We start from the raw sequence: 21,532 nt of genomic DNA on the forward strand, positions 1-21,532 counted from the left end.
AACATGCCTCTGATTTCCTGAATACGTCATATATCCAAAGAAAAATGTAACCAATTTACACTTGCAGGAAAACTTAGTCTTTGAGAGAAAATTTTAAGTGTTAATATCTTGTGTGTTCTTATTCAAGTACTTGAAAGCTTTCGGAAAAAATTCACAATCATTTCATTAAATATTGTCAGTTTGATTTTTACTCTTCTGTAAATATTTTTTAGGCATATAAATGGTGCATTGAGGCAATGAAAGAAATCACAGCAGGCCTACCAGTCAAAGTTGTGGTGGATGTTTTAAGACAAGCTTCTAAGGTGAATATAATGTTAAAATTATAAATGAATTGTATGATTTAGTAAGCTTTAAATTTGTTTTAATTAGCCTACTACTTAAATTAGATATTGCATACTTACGGGTAACAAAATCTATGTTCTAAGTTTCTCAGCTCATTTTTAGAAATATGGCTTTTTCTTAAACTTTTAAGAAGCAACCTGAATTCCTTGTGCCATGTTTGTGTGGGCTTGTCACTTTTCTCCTAAAGGGTAGCCTAGTATTAAATCTTTTAATCACAGTATTGCAGTCTCACAATGTGATAGCTTCCTTTTCTTGACCTGTTGGGCAGTACTTAGTTGATTTTTTTCCCTCTAGTTTCTTCTTACTCTGTAAATAAATCTATTAACTCTTTGAGGCCACTTAATAGTATTTAAAAGTTGCTGCTTTGGTACCCTGAGGCTTTAAAGCATTGAGATGTACTTTTCAAGTAAGTCATTTTAGAGCAAGTAAATAGCATATGTATTCAGGTTATCATCAGATCTAGAAGAGATATTAATATGTTTTTAATTGATTTAAACCAGTGATTATACACTTAATATAAAGACAGTTTAATATATGTATAAGATTTATATTTCTATATGAAAATGATATTTAGAGTTTAAAGACTACTGGCTCTCTCCTGAATCAAAGTATTTTAAGAAGTAATAGTAAAACTTGAAATTCTGTGCATTTAAAAATTATTAGATGGAAAACTACAAAACAGTTATAAGCCACTCTAGACCTGGGATATTAATAAATACCTTACAAAATAATATGATGACCCCCTCTCCAACTGATTTATTTTAATAATATGGAAGATGGGGGCATACCAGCTTTGTAAGATAACTGTGTTTGTCTTTTTTTTTTCATGGAGGTACCAGGAATTGTACCCAGGACATTGTGCATGCCAAGCGTGCGCTCTACCACTGAGCTGTACTCTCCCCCCAAGATAACTTTGTTATTGACAGGTTTTTTCTTGGGCATGACTGTCAAATTTTAAGTTTTATAATTTCCCAGGATATGTACAGACAGATATGTTTATAATGAAATTTTCAAATACTTGGAAGGAAAGAAATTACAAACAGAACCATTCTGTGTATTATTTGAAGATACTTTTTTTCCTTTTTGATCATTATAGTTTGAGCATATAAACTAGTTTTAGCATGCTAATTGACTGAGTTATTTAACAGTTTTTCACTTTGTCCTTAGGCATGTGTTGTAAAACGTGAATTTAAGAAGGCAGAACAGTTAATTAAGCATGCAGTGTATTTGGCACGGTAGGTGGTTGTTATTAAAAATACCATTTCAAATTGTCTCTCTCTACTTTATATCCTAATAGTTTTGTATCTTTTTCGTAGGGATCATTTTGGATCCAAACACCCAAAATATTCTGATACACTGCTAGATTATGGGTTCTACTTACTCAATGTAGATAATATCTGTCAGTCTGTTGCAATTTATCAGGTATGTTAATAGTTACACTTTTTTTCTTTCAACCTAAATTGACTTGGTGACCCTGTATTTGTGGTGCATAAACCACTCTCTAAAAATAACTCTTTCTGAGACCTTCCTCATTATTTCATCATTATTTTACTAAATATTGCCTAGATGGCTTAAAAGTTAATGTTATAGGAATTAAAGAAAATCATCCAGGAAAAAAGTTTTTCAATTGTTGGTTAATGTTTAAGAGCAGTTTTCATTTACCCAGATGATGGCTTGTCTTTGTTGTTGATTTAGCACAAATCATTATAGCTGCCTTTGCAATAGCAAGGAGGGTTAATAGCAATATTTTAGGTCTGGTCTTACTCATTCTCAGGTAAATGATGTGTTACGCCATTGCTCTGGCAATAACAAGGTATCCTTGACTTTATAGTTCACTTCTGAAGAAGGACACAGAGAAAAACACTGATATATTTCCCAACACATGTGAATGATTTTTATTACTAAGCCATTACTTTTCAAGTCAGATTCAAATTGGGCCTTATAAGTGACTTTTATATTCTGTTGTGATTTAAATACAGCAGGACTTTTCTTTGAAACCAACGGGATTGAGTATATAGAATATATATATAACTTTCTGGGATGCTTAGCTTAACTAGGTCATGTTTTCTAAGGATTTATAGTATCATCAGTTATTTTCATTACTCTTTCAGGCAGCGCTTGACATTCGGCAGTCAGTGTTTGGTGGCAAAAATATCCACGTAGCAACAGCTCACGAAGACTTGGCCTATTCTTCTTACGTTCACCAGTATAGCTCTGGGAAGTTTGACAATGCACTGTAAGTTCCACTTTCCTTTCCAGTGCTGTTGCTGTTGTTTTGTTTTGTTTTGTTTTGTTTTTCCTAATACAATAGTATTTAATGTACCTTGTGGATTAAATTTGCCCTCCTAGAGCTTTAATAAGATGCCTAAAATGCTCTTGAAGTCATTTAAAAATCATACCAATTTGTAAACCACTCATTTAGATCGTATGTGGTTTAATATTGAGAGTCATATACCTTCATAAAGAATATGACTTATTTTTTAACTGTCTACTTCAGTAATTTTTTCTTGAATAATACAGTAGTGTCTGGCTAAATGGCAGACTTAACCTAAAAGCTTCTTGCTCAAAACATGCAGAAATACTGAAAAAATTTAACAATCATCTTTTTAAATGTATAACTGAGCTTGTAGTGGTGAGGAAATCCCCAAGGGACAATAATGGACCAAAGTCCAAAAGAGTATTCATGAGCTGTGGTGTAACTGTTCTGGGGTGATGGGAAAGCTTAGAAGTTTCTGTAACCTTGGTTGAACAGCAGTCCTGGGTTTAAGGGACAAGGCATTTAGCCCATAGGAAGCTGTGATGTAGAACTGAAACCCTCACATAAAGCCAAGATCAAGGCTGCACCGTCAGGGAAAGGGTAGACTAGAGGGGGAAAAAACTGCCTACTAGCAAGAGAGGTGACATGGAAATTTGTCCATCTCGAGTTGGGCTTTCAGTTGAACAAAAAAGGAACCTCACAGGGGAATGTGTAGCTGCAGACTTCTACCACTCTCGGGTTTGGGCATCATGCATGCAAGAACTGCCAAACTGAGAAAAACATTAACAAGCACTTTGGAACTGCTCATTCTCCTGGGATGCTCTTCAGGAGAAAATGCAAAACTCTTGGAAAGAATTAACCTTCATTCCAAACCACACAGGCTTCCTATAAATCTAGCTTTACCTATAATGAACTCACCATAAAATGTTTTTACATGAGTAAGGAAACATTTCTTCGATGAGTGAGTCAGCAGACATAATGAACAAGATTAGAACCCTAAAAATACAAGTTAACAGAGCTTTTTGGTTGCTACTATAGATTAACTATTCTTAAACAATTAAAGATATAAAATGCGTTGGCAGACTATGGTCTATAAGCAAAATAAAGGTTTATTGGAACACAGCGCTCACTCGCTTGTGTATTGTCTGTGGTTGCTTTCATGCTACTAGCAGCAGAGTTGAGTAGTTGGGGCAGAGTGTGGCCCAAATAATCTGAAGTATTTACTGTCTGTCTCCTTACAGAAAAAATTTGCTGACCTTAATATAAAGGAAGGTAATATTTTGGAGGGAAAATAAAGAAAAAAGTCAGTTTAAAAATAAAACAACTGACACATGCTACATACAGCGTGGATGAACGTCTAAAACAGTGTGCTAAGTGAAAGAAGCCAGTCCCAAGGGGCTGCATTGTATAGTTTCATTTATATGAAATATCCAAAATAGGCAAACCTGTGGAGACAGGGCTGGGGGAGTTGGAGGAAATGAAGTGAGTGCTGATGGCTACAGGGGCTCTTTGGGGGAATCAAAATATTCTGAAATTAATTGTGAAGGGTGCATAACTAAAATACACCAAAAACCACTGCTCATACAATTTAAATGGCTGAATTGTGTGCTGTGAATCATATCTTAAGCACTGTTACCAAAAGCAAAATATAGCTAGAATTAGAAAATAGTCATTGATATTAGAACTCAAGGGGGGAGGGTATAGCTCAGTGGTAGAGCGCATGCTCAGCATGCGCAAGGTCCTGGGTTCAGTCCCCAGTACCTCCTCTAAAAATAAACAAACAAACTTAATTACCTCCCCCTGCCAAAAAAAAAAAATCAATAAACAAGTTAAACAGCAGATTAGGCACAACTAAAGAGACAATTAGTGAACTGGAAGACAGATCTGAGAAAATTAATGATTACCTGAGAGAGGAGGATAGAAGGTGTGGAGTTGTTTGAAAGGAACTGGCAGATAAAATAGACAAACAGCTTACCTCTTTTCTTTGGCAAGATGGGCCATAAACAACCAAACATGTCAGGTGAGAAAGCAGTATAAAGAAGAATAAAGGAAGCTACGAGTTTAGAGAGTGATGGAATATATTTTAAGATCTTTTATATAGGCTGGTCTGGAAAGACTTCAGTGAGGAGTGAGCCATGTGGACATTCAGGGGAAGAGCATTCCAGAGACAGTAAAGCAAGTGCGAGAGTCCTAGGAGAGGACATGCTTTATGTGGTCAGGAAACTGCTAGGCCTTTGTGGCTGGAAGGGAAAGAGGGGTTTATTTCTGGGAATGGTAGGAGATGAGGTCAGAGAGGTAGCCTAGTGAAAGATCGTATTGAGCCTTGTAGGCTATAATAACACCCTCATAGATGATTCTGGGGGAGATGGGGATCCACTGGATGTTAAAAGTTTAGACCACAAAAGATTTAGAATTTAAAACAAACAAAAAACTAGTCCTTGACCACAGATAGTTTTGGAAATTCTATCATGTTATATTATAAATTGTGATTTTTAAAAATATTTAAATCATTTATAACTGAAAAGAAATGCTAGAATATATATATCTGTATTGCAGATTTCATGCAGAAAGAGCTATTGGTATCATTACCCACATCCTACCTGAAGATCATCTTCTTTTGGCTTCTTCAAAGAGGGTGAAAGGTACCCTTTGTAATCTAGTCTCCCATATATATATATTCACACACATGCATACATATATATTTTTTTCAGATTTCTTCAGCTGTCAGTTGTAATAATGTCTAGTCTGTGATATTTTTCATTTGATGATATATGGTATAAAATAGAGGTATTTGTTTATTTCCTCAGGATTAGACTATATCTGTGTATTACTAAAATAGCCAATTCACTGATTTAAAGTACTTACCTACAGCTCTACTTAAGAATTTGTTTGCTTCTCTCATGTAACATTGTTAATAAACCAGAATACCTTTCTTTTGCCTCTTTCTTTCTCCCTTTCTTTCTTTCCTCATTTAGTCATTCATTCCTTTCTTTTGTGGGGGAGTGGAAGAATCACAAATGATTACTGTACTGTGCGGTGAAATGGATAGCAAACTAAAGATACCATCAGCTTTATAATGCAGGATCGTGAAACTCAGTTTCGTATCAGGTTACCCTTAGTGTTGCAAGGCTCTTACCACATACCACTTTCTTCTTTTTGTGTTTTATCTTTTCTGCAAATCACTGCCAAAGCCCTTTTATTTAAAGCATTTATTTTGCCAACACGATTGGGTCACCCATGTGGTAATTCTGTGGATAACTTTTACCTTAATTAGGAACTAGGTTTTTCCCCGCTCTAGGTTTGCATTTTTAAAGTCACCCAAAATTAAAAGTTAGATAGAAAAGAGAAAAAAATAAGTCACCTGAAATCTCATCAATCCAGTATCAACAGTTTGGTACATATTTTTTTAGACTCTTTTCTCTTCAAATAATGAAATGAGTGAATAATTTTTTTTTTGAGTGAATAAGTTTTTTTTAGTTCTATAATCTACTTGTTCATTTGCTGTGTTATAAACATTTTCCCATTTCAATACATGTATGTATGTATCCTTTTTTCTAATGTTTTTAACCTCACCTGTCTTATTGGACCTTTATATTATTTTTAAAAATGCTACAGTGAACTAAATCTCTTTTACTTTTGTGTACATGGATAGTTTTTGTAGAAACAAAATGACCTGGTAAAAATATATATATATTTTTTAAGACTTTAAATGGAATTTGAAAGTCTTGAATGAGACTTTGAAATTGAGCTGTCTTCTTGCCTGATTTGGTTGGTCAAGTGAGTAGGAGGAAACCAGTTCCTTTAGTTGTTTTTGGTTAAAGGTTATATTCTACAAAATGTGGTTTCAAAATTTTCGTCAGTGCTTAGGTACTCCTTGACCCAGTTTCACAACTAAAAAATGTGCCTTTTTGTTCTTATCTTCCTTCCACTTGCTTAAAACACTAAGTCATATCAGCAAAGTATAACAGGCCTGATAAAATAGAAAATAATTCTGCAAAATATTTTGATGTATACCATTGTTTTTCTTAAATTTGAAATACATTGTACAATGCAAAATAGAATGACCCCTAAAGTATTCTTTCATTAAAATGGAATACTTTTACCAGTTCTAAACCGTAACCGCATATAAATGTATGCAACAAACATTTGTAGAATTTAATTTTAAATCTTATGTTCTGTTAGCCTTGATAGATGGTTTAAAAGTGCATTAATTTTATTGCTTTCTTATTCAGCACTTATTTTAGAGGAGATTGCAATTGACTGTCATAATAAAGAAACTGAACAGAGGCTACTACAAGAAGCTCATGATTTGCACCTGTCTTCACTCCAGCTAGCTAAAAAAGCTTTTGGTGAATTTAATGTACAGACTGCAAAACACTATGGAAACCTTGGAAGACTTTATCAATCAATGAGAAAATTTAAGGTAGAAGCATATTTTACTGTATTTTTCTTTCTCTAAATAATCTTAGGTAATAAAGTGCAACCTTAAATAATAAATCTTAAATAATGCATCATTAGTAATCTTAAGTAATAAAGTATACGCTACTACACTCCTACATTATTTCACATCAAACTTGAGAAAATAGCTAGTGTATAACAATGTAGTCAAAATATAAATAAAATTCAGAAATAAAGACCATATAAAAATAAGAACTACATCAAACCATAAAGACTAAAACAGTTATAGTTAAACTTAAAACATAGGTCTTAGCTAGTAGATTAAGTACAGCACTTAGCAGAATGCATGGACGCGTAGTAGGTATGCAAGAAATGTAAGAAGATACTGCAAGTATTATTTGTAGTGATAAAAATTTACTGAATTTACTTCCCTTTTAGAATTTTGGGTTATAAATCCATTTTAGGGTCACAATAAGGAAAGGATGAGAGTTGCTGTCTTTAAGACATTCATTTTTACTTGAAAATCAGTTTACATGTCCCTCAATTAACCTGACTTTGTTGGAAGAAAATTTGTCAAAACTCTAAAAAATAAAAATGTACTTCTATGTAAAGTAACATACTGTAGTATAGACTTTCTTAACAAGGTTCTGTTAAAATTTGGAACATGTTAACCGAAAGAAGTAATTTTCTTTTTGGAATGTTTTGATGTTAAGTTCTTTTAACAATTTTTTTTACCAGGACAAATTTTCTCTTGTCAATTTGCCATAGGACTCGGTTACTATCATCAGCTTACGTGCATAGCTTCCCCAAACAGAAATGCTTCCCACGGGCAGCTTTTGGAGTAGTATAGTGTGTTCCCTGATCTGATTGCCTTATGCCATCCACATGATGCCTTTGGCATTTAGAAGAACCTTACTTATTGAGTAAGAATTACTAACATAAGGTTTAATCTAAATGTTTAATCTAATGGTTAATTCGGCTTAATTATTTTTCAGGAAGCTGAAGAAATGCACATCAAGGCAATTCAGATTAAAGAGCAACTCCTTGGTCAAGAAGATTATGAAGTCGCCCTTTCAGTGGGACACCTGGCTTCTTTATATAATTATGACATGAATCAGTTTGAAAATGCTGAGAAACTTTATTTGCGATCTATAGCAATTGGTATGTTATTTTAAAATTTTCTTGATTAGAGATCAGCATTCTTACATGTTGTATAAGAGAAGTGTTATTATCATTATTATTATTAAGAATTAAATGAGTTCAGAGCTGCTAAGGATATTCAGGAACCACTGAAAAATCACCTGGAGCATTTTGCTAAAGATTATTTATTGTTGTTGAAGCCACTAGTAAAACGTATGACAGTAATGTGTCAGGTAGAGGCAAAAGTAGTTTTTTTACCCATCCCCTCCCTTCTCCTGATTTTAACATAGATTAAGTATACCTGTTTTTGAACTTGATATAAATGAAATCATACAGTGTGTATTTTTGTATGTCTAGATTCTTCTGGTGAACACGAATTGTGAAATACATCTGTGTTGTTTCATGTCACTGTTGCCTGTTAATTTCCAGTGCCATATAATACTGTATTGGATTAGTATATGATTATTTATCCATTCTACTGTTCATGGATACGTGGAACGTTGGATCGTTTCCAGTTCAGGCCTATTACAAAATAAGATACTGTAGTCATCATGTAGTGATGTGCCTGTTAAAATTCTTGCCCATTTTTATATTGAGTTGTCTGTCATTTTCTTATTGGCGTATAGAGATTCTTTATCCACTTTGGCTGTAACAAGCCCTTTGTTGGTTAAATGTATTGTAGATAACTCTCACTCTACCCCTTGTTTCTTAATGCCTTTCAAAAAAACAGACGTTCTTAAATTTTAATATAATCAGACTGCCATTCTTTAGATCTGTTTAAATCGGTCCCTTCAGAATATGCTATTTTATAATTTTATTCTAATGAGTGTTTTTTAATTTTGTTCTATTCAACTGCTTTAAACAAGAGAAACTTTTTTTTAAGTCCTGGAGATAGTTTATGGGTAGGACTGTGTTGGGAATGCTGATATGAGAATTGAATCTGTTCCTTTTAAGCGAAAAAAACCAAGCCACCCTATTTTAAAGAATTGAACTTGCGTTGTTCAATAACCACTTGTTATTTTGTTATTTAAGCTTTCTTTCTTTTGTTTTTTTGGTTACTTTCAGGGAAGAAACTTTTTGGTGAAGGCTACAGTGGACTAGAATATGATTACCGAGGTCTCATTAAACTTTACAACTCCATTGGAAATTACGAGAAAGTGTTTGAGTATCACAATGTTCTGTCTAACTGGAACCGGTTGCGAGATCGGCAGTATTCAGTAACCGATGCTCTTGAAGACGTCAACACCAGCCCCCAGTCCACTGAGGAAGTGGTACAGTCCTTCCTGATTTCTCAGAATGTTGAGGGACCCAGCTGCTGAGGGAGGACCTCAGTTAACTAATTTACCTTTTCCCAGATTCCAGGGAATTCATACTGTGAAATCAAAACCATGTTGTTTTTTGCGGCTGGCATTTGCATTGAAACACTGGTCCAGTCCATTGACCCTATGTGGGTGATCCCTACCTTGCAGAGTGTCCGTAGGAATAAGCATATATTCAGTTATATTCAGCATGTACCGCATGTATAAGTAGTCTGGCCCATATTTTCAACCTAGTAGAATAAACAACAGGAAAATTTTTTTTCTTTTTAAAAAAATAATTCATTTTGCAGAAAGCCTGAAAGAAAAAAAGAACCCCTAAATAAAACTATTTAAGAGTTTAAAAGAGTTGCATTCTTATTATGTAAGGATGATTTTAACAACTTTTTAACATGTAATTCTTCCTTGTGGAGGTATTCAATACTGTATTGTAAAGAAATTTTATGGGGAAAATCTTTCTATGCAGTATAGCAAAGTTAACACAAGTACTAATAGAAGAGGGACATCCTGACGTAGGTTTGGCTGCCTTACCCAGAGGGGTGGACACAGCCACTCCAGAGCTCTAGTTCAAGGGAAGGACTGTCAGACTCTTCTGAACTGGACCAGTGTTGATCTGTAAGTAACACAAAAGCTGATAAACCAGCAATTTTAACTCTTTGATTGTTTTGGTTTTGTTGTGTTTTTGGGGGGTACAAAAATGCAAGATGCTCTGATAGTGTTTGCTAACAGGACCAGGAGGATCTGAAAAGGACCAGCCTAATGTAGAAAGGGGTTATTTGGACCAGAGGCTTTAGATTATTATTTTAGCCCCTGCTTATACTTTTTATCAGTAGAATGATTTCACTTAGATGTGTAATGAAAAGTGATAATGCAAAGATTATATTCATGTAATAGACACCAAACTAGGGAAATTTGGCAGTTTCAGTGGCATATCTTTAGTCAAGGTACACAGATGGCAATGTCATAAGCAAGTCTATAAAGATCTGCTGCAGCCATCCCCTTCATTTTAAATGTTACCCTAATAATCATTGCAGTTAGCACGTGTATTGGGTAAAAGTCATGAAATAGCTCATGTCCAGATGGGAATTTTAGGTTACTGTATGGCTTATGGGGATTAATGGAAAAATGAATGCCCAAAAATAAGCAAGCCTTCTTAGAAATCCTTCATGTTTGTGGTAAATAATAGTCCAACTAGGTCATTTTATTTGAAATTCAGGAGTCAGATGGAAAGACTCCCCTAATGATATGTTTCACTAACCTATCTTTGTTTATTGAGTTTTGATTTTTTTTTTTTAAGCCAGTCAGGTTATTTAATGTTGAGGTAATACTCAAATTTGAGAAGTTGTGATGTGTAGCAATCCAAGAAACAAGAAAGGTCTTTTGCTATTACCTCAGTTCTTATTATAGGGGCTTATTTGGTGCCTCTATAGTTAAGAATCAGGGTTTTACCCCCTATTTTCAGGGGCTCATGACTTGGCTGTTAGAGATGTTGCTCCTGGCTAATGCTTGGAGTGGTCTGTGGATGAGTGGATGTGTGCTGAATTTTGGTTTTCTTTTAACAGGCACATTGGGGTGGGAGGTGGGGAAGAATCTAATCTGTCTGCCACATTGAACACAAAAAAAGTAGTTGGAGATTTCAGATAAATTTGATCTTAAACACTTTTTTGAACTTCCCAAATATAACCTTGTTTAAAACTGTTACTTGCCATCTTGTTAGTTATGAGCCAGTATTTTTTTAAGTCCCCAGGAGGGGATTGACTAGGGGAGGTACCTAAAGAGATGAAGCAAGCCTAGACCCTAAGATTATAGCTGTGTGATTTTGAAACCTGAGTTTATTCCTCAAATTGAATTATTTTTAATTTTGAAAAGAGTACATTGGCACTCCTACACCTCCCCCTCCCAGTTAATTGCAATCTAATGCCAAGAGGCACCTTTCTCTTAGTTACCAAATAGTCTGTGTGACCAAGGACTAACATTTTTAAGTTACTCAGCTCTATCCTCATGGGCTTATATATTTAATACCTCCAAAGATATTTTAAGGATAGGCTTTGTATGCTTTTGTTGGTTATTTAGAGTCCTGTGGTATGTTTGTGGTATAGGAATGTCATGGTAAATTGTTTTTCAATAAATATTTTGAAACTTATGTTTCCATATGAAGTTTTTTTTTTTTTAATTTATATTTTTTGGTTTTGTGCACATGTAACATTTTCTAGGATAAAATCAAGCAAATGACTTAAGGCCTCATCTTCTCTCATTCAGTTTGAACTCAACTTAGCTCACATTCAATGATAAAGCGACATGATATTTAGAAGCCTAGGATCACAGGGTTCAGTGGCAGCCAGTTTTTCTTTAAAAAAAGTCACTGTTAATAGTTTCCCCTTATTACCACTACTTTAACATTGTTTTCTTTGATTTAATATAAACACTCTAGGTTTAGAAAAGAGATTGCCTTTTCTGTTAGTGACCTAATTTAATATGCTTTTGTTTCTGGTTCTAATGAAGAATAATACACTGATAATTTTAAGTGTGGAATTTATCCTTTTAATAGGGATGTTTAGGATAAATTGGAGACGTGAATATCGTAATTTATGAGGTTAGAAAAAAAATCTCGAAGAAAAGAATAAAATTTACCTCAATAACCAATTGCTTGAATGAATTTTTCATATATGATGGGGATGTGTGTAAGGAAGCCGAGACCAACTTAAAGGTTTTTCTAGTTCAGCAAAGTAATGTTAATAAGTAAGGGACCTTTGGTCTCATCCTTTACTGACTTTCATTTTTTTTTTTCTCTTACCCAGTCTTTTTCCTAAAATTTGGTGCTACTCAAGTTGGGTGCATCCGGGAGCCCTGTAACACCCATATGCCACACAGGGGGTCGGTCACTCCTGCATCCGGTTTAATAGAGCCAGTTGAGTGTTTTAGACCATAATTTTTATGGGTTCCCAAAAGCTGACTTTGCCCAAAGCATTTGGACCCTTATTACCATCAAAGCTCTGTCCTCTTTTGTGAAAAATGAACTCACTATTGCTTTGGAGTAACCCCCATGCAGGTGTGCTTTCAGTTGTGAAAATAAAAGATTTGACAGAGATCTTTGTTCTTAGCCTGTTTGGGAAGAGTTCACTGTGACAAGGTCCAGAGGCTGCAGTTGTGTGAGCGTGCCATTTGGCTGCTCCTTTCCGTGCAGACTGAATGCTGAACGGGGAACACGTGCCTAGAACACGAGTGAAGCTTTTGGCCACGCTTTACAGGTGAAACAATGGTTTGCTAAGTAGCAGTTACAGGCTTCCCCCGCTAGCTAAAATTAGAGCGTTCCTATGAAACGTCTCTAAGCCGAAACGGGTGGACAGCAAAGAGGCAGTTTCCTATGGACATATCTTGCTACATACAGATGCACAAAATAAATCGAGGTGAAGCACAGATGCTTGCCTAGCTAATAAGCCTCTGGAGGGCTGTCGCTGAGATGCTGACTGTAGTCCGAGCATGGCGGTGCCACCCCTGCTGCTCCAGGTGTGGCTGCCTCTCTCACAGCTGTCTGCAAAACAAAGGTTGAACACTAGTTTTGCTTTTCATCTTTTTCCATAAAAGCAAACATCCTCTTTGGATTTCATCTGGTTAGCGAAAACAGGTGCTAAGGTAGATCTTCCGTAAAAGCAAAGTGGCATAAAGTGAACTTTCCGAAAGCGGGGGATACCTGTGTTGTTAACTGCCACTCAGCTTGGTTTTTTTTTTTTTTTTTTCCTGCTGAATTTGTAGCCTTGCTGCTTCCAAACTGTTCTTTTTCTGGATGGCAAAGTTACTACTGGAAAAATAACTTATAAGTAAAAACTTCATTAGGAGTTTTATTTTTGCTGTAAGAATTAACATATATTTCACCTCTTGGCTTTGGAGGACCTCAGCTCTTGCTAGGAGATTCTTTTTAATCTGACATTTGCATTAATGTCCAGCTTGAACACTAGTATTTGCATTGTCCACAAATCTCAGGAATGTTTTAGGCAGAAAACTGGTTTTACCCTGTTGGTGATCTGAAGGAGTGTGCTTTAGGATTTATTAAATAATGCCCTTCTTTAATTGCAGTCCTAGGCATCTATAGCATGAGTGGCCTTAGTGAGTCTGTTGAAGTGCACATTTTTTTTTTTCAAAAGTAAAATTTAAGATTAAAAATATATGCTATATATAGATATCTAGAAAACTTGGTTGTGGTGCACAAGTTAAGTGTTGGATCACTAAATAACTTTGCAGGTACCATTTGTGTAACATCATTCATTTCTATAGATTGCTTTTACGGGAAGATGTGTTGCCATGGTAACTAAAAAAATTTTAAACTTAGTTCTACTTTTCTGATGTGAATGAATGCGATGTTTTATTAAATATTACCAGGTCAGTACTATTTTTATACTTTATTAAGCAACAGGGGATTTTAGTTTAATAGACTCAAAGTAAAAAACTCTTAATGAAACAAAAGCAAATCATTAACCATTTCTTTATGTGAAAATCCCCACTGATAGTGCCACAGTAATTTCTATAGAAATATCTAAGGTCATTGATAGATTTTTTTTAAGACAACTAATTCTTCATTGTGTCAGAATGACCTTTCATATCATCCTTACCACAAACTTGTAGTGCCCACCATTGTTTGTAACCATTAAACCATACTAAGTATGTTTGTAACCAGCATTGTGATATATTCTGTACTTGTATTGCTAAAAATGAATTATTGACTTAATAAATATAGTGTTCCTGCATTCATAGCGTATCTGTTTCCAATTTAGTTGTGATCACTGTTGGTTGGGACTTGGGATTATTTAAACATTGCAGACTGTTTTTATTAGAGAACACTGCAAGAGACACTAGAACGAAAGTGCTCCTGCTCAAGAAAAGTGAGTTGTGTGGCAGGGGAGACACATGGGAACAGCATCTGGAGATGGTGCTCTTGAAAGTTCTACGGAAAAAATAAGCACTATATTAATGTGGGGAATTTTTTAGTCTTTCCAAAAGTAATGATGCCATTCTTTTCCCTGCTCTCCTAACTCTAAAAGACTGAAAATGGGTGATGAGACCTGGTGAAGTTCTGCTGGCAGCAGTGGAGAAAACTCGGTCTTGGTTACAGTTCCAGCCCTGCCTTTGAACAGCAGGGAATTTGAGATGTGTCATCGTAAGCCTCTTTGTGTTTCATTTCCTCATGTGAACGGTGGGGTCAAACTAGTTCTTTAAAAAAAATTCACCATGAAAACAGCATGAATCTTAAGCATTTAGAACAGTTAGTTACAGGAAATGAAACCAAATTTTAAAAGATTAAAAAGAAAACATTTAGACAAAATCCCACCCTTGCTTGGAATGGTCAGCACTCCATCACCTACCACCTTTGGTGGTACTGAATTTAAAAATCTTTCCTTTTACATCTCTATGACTTTGAACGTGCCATTTCCTGTTTTGTAAGGAACACCATTTCCTGCTTAAAGTCTTATTCATCTGTCAAGCTCAAAGGACAAGGGAAGCCTTCCCTTAAAACCTGAGTTGCCACTTCTTGATACTTAATGCAGCATTTTATATAAAGCTTTGTTAAAGCCATTATCATGTAACTTACAGAATTAAGACTATTTCTAGCTTATAAACTTCGCTGATTTGTGCGTTTAAAAAATTTGAGATGTTTACTCTGTAACAGGTAGTAGTAAACCACACTCACTTTCTATAATTTGAAAATTCAAGGCAAACTTACACTCAGTAGGATGGCTATTATCAAAAAATAGAGAAATTGCAACCGTTGTGTATTATTAGTGGGAATGTAAGATGGTGTATCTGCTATGGAAAGCTAAGATGTTTCCTCAAAAAATTAAAAATAGTACTACCATGTGATCCAGCAATTCCTCTTCTGGGTGCACATCCAAAGTCATTGAAGGCAGGATCTTGAACAGATATTTGTACACCCATGTTCATAGCAGCATTATTCACAACAGCCAAGAGGTGGAAGCAACCCAAATGTCCATCGATGGATGAATGGATAAACAAAATGTAGTGTATAGACATAACAGTAAAATATTATTTTGCCAGAAACGGAAAGGAAATTCTGACACATGCTACAAACATGGATGAACTGTGAGAGCATTATGCTAACAGATAGAAGCCAGTCGCAAAAGGGAGGGGAGAGAGCAACTACTGTATGATTCCTCTTAGAAGTTATCTAGAGTAGTCAGACTCAGAAAGGAGAGTGACAGTTATCAGGGCTGGAAGGAGGAAAATGGGGAGTGGCTGTTTAATGGGTATAATTTCAGTTTTGCAAGATAAAAAAGTTCTGGAGGTTGGTTACACAACATGAATACAATGTTACTGAACTGTACACTTACAGATGGTAAATTCTATGAGTTACCACAATTTTTAAAAATTTCAAGACAACTGCATGAGCAGACATGATATGTAAGTTTGAAAAAATGTGAATGGTCACTTCCAGACAGTGCTTGATGAACCTCAAGTGTGATTTACTTCTGAATTAGAACGTTGATATAACCTGTCAAACGTTCATTTGCATTTAAATTCCTTCTCAGCACAGAATCAGGTTTTGTTTCACTCTTGCTGCTACTTAAATAGCTTGAGTATTTTTCTTTCCTGTTATTGACTGTGACCCAGTGCCGGCCCACATTCTGCATCTGTTAATGTTGGTGACAGAGTAATCCCATTCCTCTACGCTCGACAGGAAAAAAAAAAAAAAAAAGAAAAAGATGAGTCATTTAAAAACTACCTTTGGCACTTTTTGACTGAGACAAAGTTTACCCAGTATATATTTGATCACACAAGTCAGGCCTTTAATTTTTAGTTTTCAGAAATAAGATTTACCTAAAGGCAGCTTTTATCAGAAAGTCGAGAGTTCCAGGGAGTCAGGGTGCTTACAGTGACTTCAGACGTCCAGAGGCGCTGCCTTTTACCAGCTGTGTGGCTTTAGGCAAATTACCCCGTTGCTGAGCTGGATGCCTCATCTGTCACATGGATTATTAAGAAGATGAAATAAAATGAATGCAACGCCTGCTTCAGTACGGATATGGTGAAAGTGTTAGTTCCTTTCTCTCCTCCTCGCTTGCTAGAGGGTTACGGAAGAGAAGGAAGAGACTGAAACTCCAGTTTTACTGAATATATGATACAATGATGCCTACCCAGATGATTCCATCTGCCAAGATGGCACCTATAAGACCCAGCTGGGACCTAAAACTGGAGTAGTTACTCAGGGTTTCAGTAATAAGTAGGGTTGAGCTAAGCTCTTTGGTTTCGGATCAGGTTTGTAGGGAGGAGCCTTATTTAGATCTTGTCTTTTTGAAGCTTGGTTCTTAGTAACAGAAGTCACTTCAGATAAGAAAGGGAGGAGTCTCAGAAGCAGCTGAAGGAGGGAGCCTATCCAGCTTTAGTCTTATGACAATTTCCTCATACTATTATATATGGAAAGTGTAATTTTTAATAACTGTACAAGTATGCTCCTTTGTGGATGGGCCATAATCTATTTAATGCATCCTCTATTGCTGGAATTATTAATTATCTATTGCTGTGTAATGATGACAAATTGAATTATAATAATAATCACAGTCCACAGGTGGCCACTGAGGATCTGGTCTCAGACACATCTCTGTACCAGTAAAAACTTGAACTTTCTTTGAACTGTACCAGACCCAAGGACACCACCAGCTGTATTTAGAACACCTGCCAGCTGCAACCTTAGGGTCTCAAGGTCTCTTCTAACTATACAACCACTTCAGACCCCAACCAACCCTTACTTAAGTATTTTACTTTTTGCGAGCTCCAATTATAATCCTTGATAGACAACTCATGTAACTAACTGTAACCTTCCAGTTTTTGCCTGTATAAGCCTCCCCCATTTTGTAGTCCAGTGGAACGCAATTCCAATGGCTTCCTGACCCTGTGTCTCCCAGGCTGCAATCCTAACAAACCCCCAATAAACACTTAATTTTATTTCAATCAGGTCTCTGTTTCTAAAACGTTAGTTAACAGTAACAAATTACCCCAAAGCTTAATGGCTTAAGCAGAAAATATTTATTAAGTAACAATTGCTGTGGAACTGGAATTCAGGAATGGCTTATCTGGGTGGTTCGGGCTTAGGGAGTCTCATGAGACTGCATGAAGGTGGTAACCAGGTAACGATGGCAGCTGGGGATCTGCTTCCTAAGATGGCTCACTTACGTGGCTGTTGGCAGGAGGTCTCCATCCCTCCTCACGTGGGCGGCTCCACAGGGCTACGTGTCTTCATGACATGGCCACTGACTCGCCCAAAACGAGTGATTCCAACAAAGCATGACAGAAACCAACAGTATCTTTCATGACCTGCCCTAGGAAGCCACACTTCTCATTTTCACCATGTTCTATCCCTTAGAAGTAGGTCACTAGGTACAGCTTACACACAAGGGAAGGGGAATTCAGCCATATGTCTTGAAAGGAATAGTATCAGAATTTGTGGATGTATTTTTAAATCTCCACACTGGACATTCAAATTGCTCCCAGTTTTTCCCTACTTTAAATTCCTCTCTGACGATTATCCTTGACACTGAAGCTTTGTGCCCTTCTCTGATTCTTGTCTTATGAATGTCCTGGAGTTGCCAGTCAGATTTTGACACATGCTGCCAGGTTGTATCAATTTCCATTCAGGTTATAATGTATCAGAGCGCTTATTTTTCCACACCCACATCAGCACTGAGCTTTATGATTGTTTTCATTGCCACTGTGATGCCAAGAAAGAATGACTCTTTTCATTTGCATCTCTTGGTTTAGTAACGAGGTTATGCATTTTGGGTCTGTGGTTGGCTAGTCAGGAGCCTCCTGCTGGTAAGCAATGTCTGTGAATTAGTTCTTTCTGTGCCAAGAGCATTTCTTACTCCAAAGCATCTCCTGTGGCTCTGACGCTCCTGTCACAGCTGTCTGGCAACGTATCAGCTATCCAAAGTCAGGACTTGATTTGGACTCTGGTCTGCCCCTTGATCCCACCCCCTTACAGAAACTGAGTCCTGGGGCGGGGAAGGGTCTGTGCAGGATAGGCTTCTAGACCAAACATCAAGGCTGAAGACTATCCTGTTTTATTTATTTTTTTTAATTTTGGGGGGGAGGTAATTAGGTATATTGATTTACTTATTTATTTTAATGGAGGTACTGAACCCAGGACCTTGTGCGTGCTAAGCACATGCTCTACCACTGAGCTATACCCTCCCTGCCAATCCTGTTTTAAAGCAGAAGGATTATGGTTCTTTCAGAAATAGGGGTGAGGCGATGGTTTGGCTACTCTTTAGAAACTTTCTGTTTTGGAAACTTGCAAACATATGCAAAAGTAGAGAAACTAGTATAAGCAGCTCCCTTATACCTTGCATTCAGCTTATAGATACATGGCCAGTCTCACTGCAAGTATTCCCTCAGTCACCAGGCACTCTGCCCTTGCCACACAATTATGTTATTTTATTTTCTTCCAATTTTATTGAGATACAATTGACATACAGCACTGTAGGAGTTTAAGGTAGATTTGATTTACATACATCATGGAATGATTATCACAATAAATTTAGTGAACATCTATCAACTCTTATAGATATAAAACAAAGAAAAAAGTTCTTTATGATGAGAACTCTTAGGATTTACTCTTAACAACTTTCATACAGAACATAATCATATTAATCGTGTTGTACATTACGTGCCTAGTTCCTAGGGTCAGGAGCCTCTTCCGTTTAAGACTTTTGAGAAAGTATCCATTATCCTCTAGGAGAGGGGCCATCCACGAGGCTTGTTCCTTGGGGTGAACCTATTCACAGGCAGCTTAGACCAAGGTGTGGTTTGGGGGTTTCCACCAAGGCTCCCTACCTCCAAAGAGCCTCCCCGACCTCCCTGCTTCTGGTGTCCCCAGGTCTACCATACTTGGGTAGAAACAGCATTACTAAGAAAATACAAACCATCCTAGGAGAGGTCATACCTTGAGTCTTGTGGGTTACTGACATTCTGTGGGAAATGAGTTTGTTGGCTGAGAGCAGGTGGAGCATGTGTCCTTGGTGTGTGGAAAGTGTGCTGGCCAGGGGTCTGCAGGTCCGAGATCTAGCCCCAGTACTGGTGTTGACTGCCTGTTTGACCATGGAGAAGTCACCTTCCCTCTTGGGCCTCTTTATCCCCTCTAAACCAGGTGGTGTTTGGACTGAAGTCTCCATTTTGGTTCGTTCCTTCATTCAATCATTCATTCTACAAATGTGTGTTAATGGGTCTACTATGTGCTGGGTACTCCTGTAATTGCCTGGGATTCAGCAATGAACAAAACAAACAAAAAGCTCTGTCCTGTGGAGCTTTCATTTTAATGGCAGGAGACTGTCAGTAAATAAGAAATATAACCATTGACTAAATTATGTAATATTTGAGAGGTAGAAGTACTTTAGGAAAACAAAAACAAAGTAAGGGATAATTCAGAGTGTGTAGGGTGGTGGAATTTAAAACGGGGAGGCATGTTAGGCTTCCCGCAGGAGGTGACAGTTGAACAAAGATTTGAAGGCAAAGAAGGAGTTAGCCATGTGAATATCTTGGGAAAGAATATTCCAGACAGAGGAAACAGCTAGTGAAAAGGCCCTGAGGCAGGAATATGCTTGACTCATATGGGAAAAGCAAAGAAGAGGGCAGAGAGGTAACGGAATGGACAGGGGTAGATCACAGAGGGCCTTGTGGGCCCTTGGAAAGATTTTGGCCTTTGAGCTGCATGAGGTTAAAGGCTGTTTTATTTGTGTTTTTGTTTTAAGACTTTATTTTGCAGAGCAGTTTTAGGTTCACAGAAAAATGGAGCAGCAGGTTCAGAGACTTCCTGTATGCCTCCGTCCCCACACGTGCATGGTAACAATGTACCACCAGAGGGGTACATTTGTTACCACTGATGGACCTACATTGATGCACTGTCAACACCCAGAGCCCAGGCTTTACATTAGAGTTCGCTCTTGGTGTTGTGCATTCTGTGGGTCTGGACAAATATACAATGGTGTGTAGCCGCCATTCTAGCATCATGCAGGGTGTTCTCACTGCCCTCAAAGTTCCCTGTACGGTTGGAGGGTTTTGAGAAGAACTCTGTCATGTGATCGACCTTTTTGGAATTCCGAGATCCTTCTGAATTTGAGGAAAGAATTAACAAGCCTCCAAAACCAAGCCTCCCCTGTTGCCCATTTTGCCCTCAGGCCTTGGCTGTCCTCCAGGCTGTTCTGAAGCTCCCCATGTTCCCCCTGGTCTCCATCTCTCTGCACAGGAAGAAGGCTGTAGATTTCTCTAATTCCACTAGGTGGCGGTGCTGCCTCACACACAGGGGACACCTCCTTGTTCTGGTCTGTCCCCACACAGCCAGCCCTTTCCCTGGGACCTTGTCAGTGAACTCTCTCAGGGGTAGTAGAAAGTTGGAGAGCCCTCCATCATAAAGGACACCCTCCAGCCGGCTTGCCCTTCTCTCAGCTCCTCCCAGCTTTGTCAGGGCCGTCAGGACCACCTGAGCAAGGCTGACCCCAGGCGCATGCCTTACCCTCTCACCTGGCCTCTGGGAGGCAATGGGTATAAGGAACAAAGAAAGAGCTAAGCTGCCATCTTCTTCCCTATTTATGCCTCCCCAGGCTTGTTCTTCAAGTCTAAATTGATACTCATTTTAACATTTTAAATCTTTAATGATATTCACACCTGAATACACGTTTTTGGGGTGAGGGGGTAAATAGGGTTATTTATTTTTTAATTGGAGGTACTAAGGACTGAACCCAGGACTTCATGCGTGCTAAGCATGTGCTCTACCACTGAGCTATACCTTCCCTGACACCTGAATACAAATTGAGGGCGAAAAGGAAAAAAGAGACACACATTTGTTCTGGTCCCAAACACTCCAGCCCATACTGGGCCCTGAAAGCCGCTGTGGCCGGCAGGGCCCTGTTTCTCCTCTGTTCTTAGAAAATACTTTGACCAAACTGTCAATTTTACCTTAATCTCACAAATTCACCCCTCCCCCTTCCACACACAGCTTCATTGCATTTTATATCCCAAGGGTAGCAAACACTGAAGGCTAAAATGGTCCCACAGGTGATATAAGGGAGTGAGGGAGGCC

The 21,532-nt window shown here is 37.4% G+C and overlaps 1 protein-coding gene across 1 annotated transcript in view; it reads left to right on the plus strand.

Annotated features, from left to right (window-relative positions):
* APPBP2 (amyloid beta precursor protein binding protein 2) overlaps positions 1-14,195 on the plus strand; it is a 51,846-nt gene extending 37,651 nt beyond the window's left edge. Inside the window, exons 6-13 of the mRNA XM_010990461.3 lie at positions 213-302; positions 1,510-1,577; positions 1,659-1,764; positions 2,454-2,578; positions 5,156-5,241; positions 6,832-7,022; positions 7,993-8,158; positions 9,203-14,195. Coding sequence (XP_010988763.1) covers positions 213-302; positions 1,510-1,577; positions 1,659-1,764; positions 2,454-2,578; positions 5,156-5,241; positions 6,832-7,022; positions 7,993-8,158; positions 9,203-9,456 — 1,086 coding nt within the window. The 3' untranslated portion in view covers positions 9,457-14,195. The remainder of the gene's footprint in view (positions 1-212; positions 303-1,509; positions 1,578-1,658; positions 1,765-2,453; positions 2,579-5,155; positions 5,242-6,831; positions 7,023-7,992; positions 8,159-9,202) is intronic.
* The last annotated feature ends 7,337 nt before the right edge of the window (positions 14,196-21,532 follow it).

The sequence above is a fragment of the Camelus dromedarius genome, chromosome 16 (assembly GCF_036321535.1).
Source record: "Camelus dromedarius isolate mCamDro1 chromosome 16, mCamDro1.pat, whole genome shotgun sequence".
Taxonomy (NCBI): Eukaryota; Metazoa; Chordata; class Mammalia; order Artiodactyla; family Camelidae; genus Camelus; species Camelus dromedarius.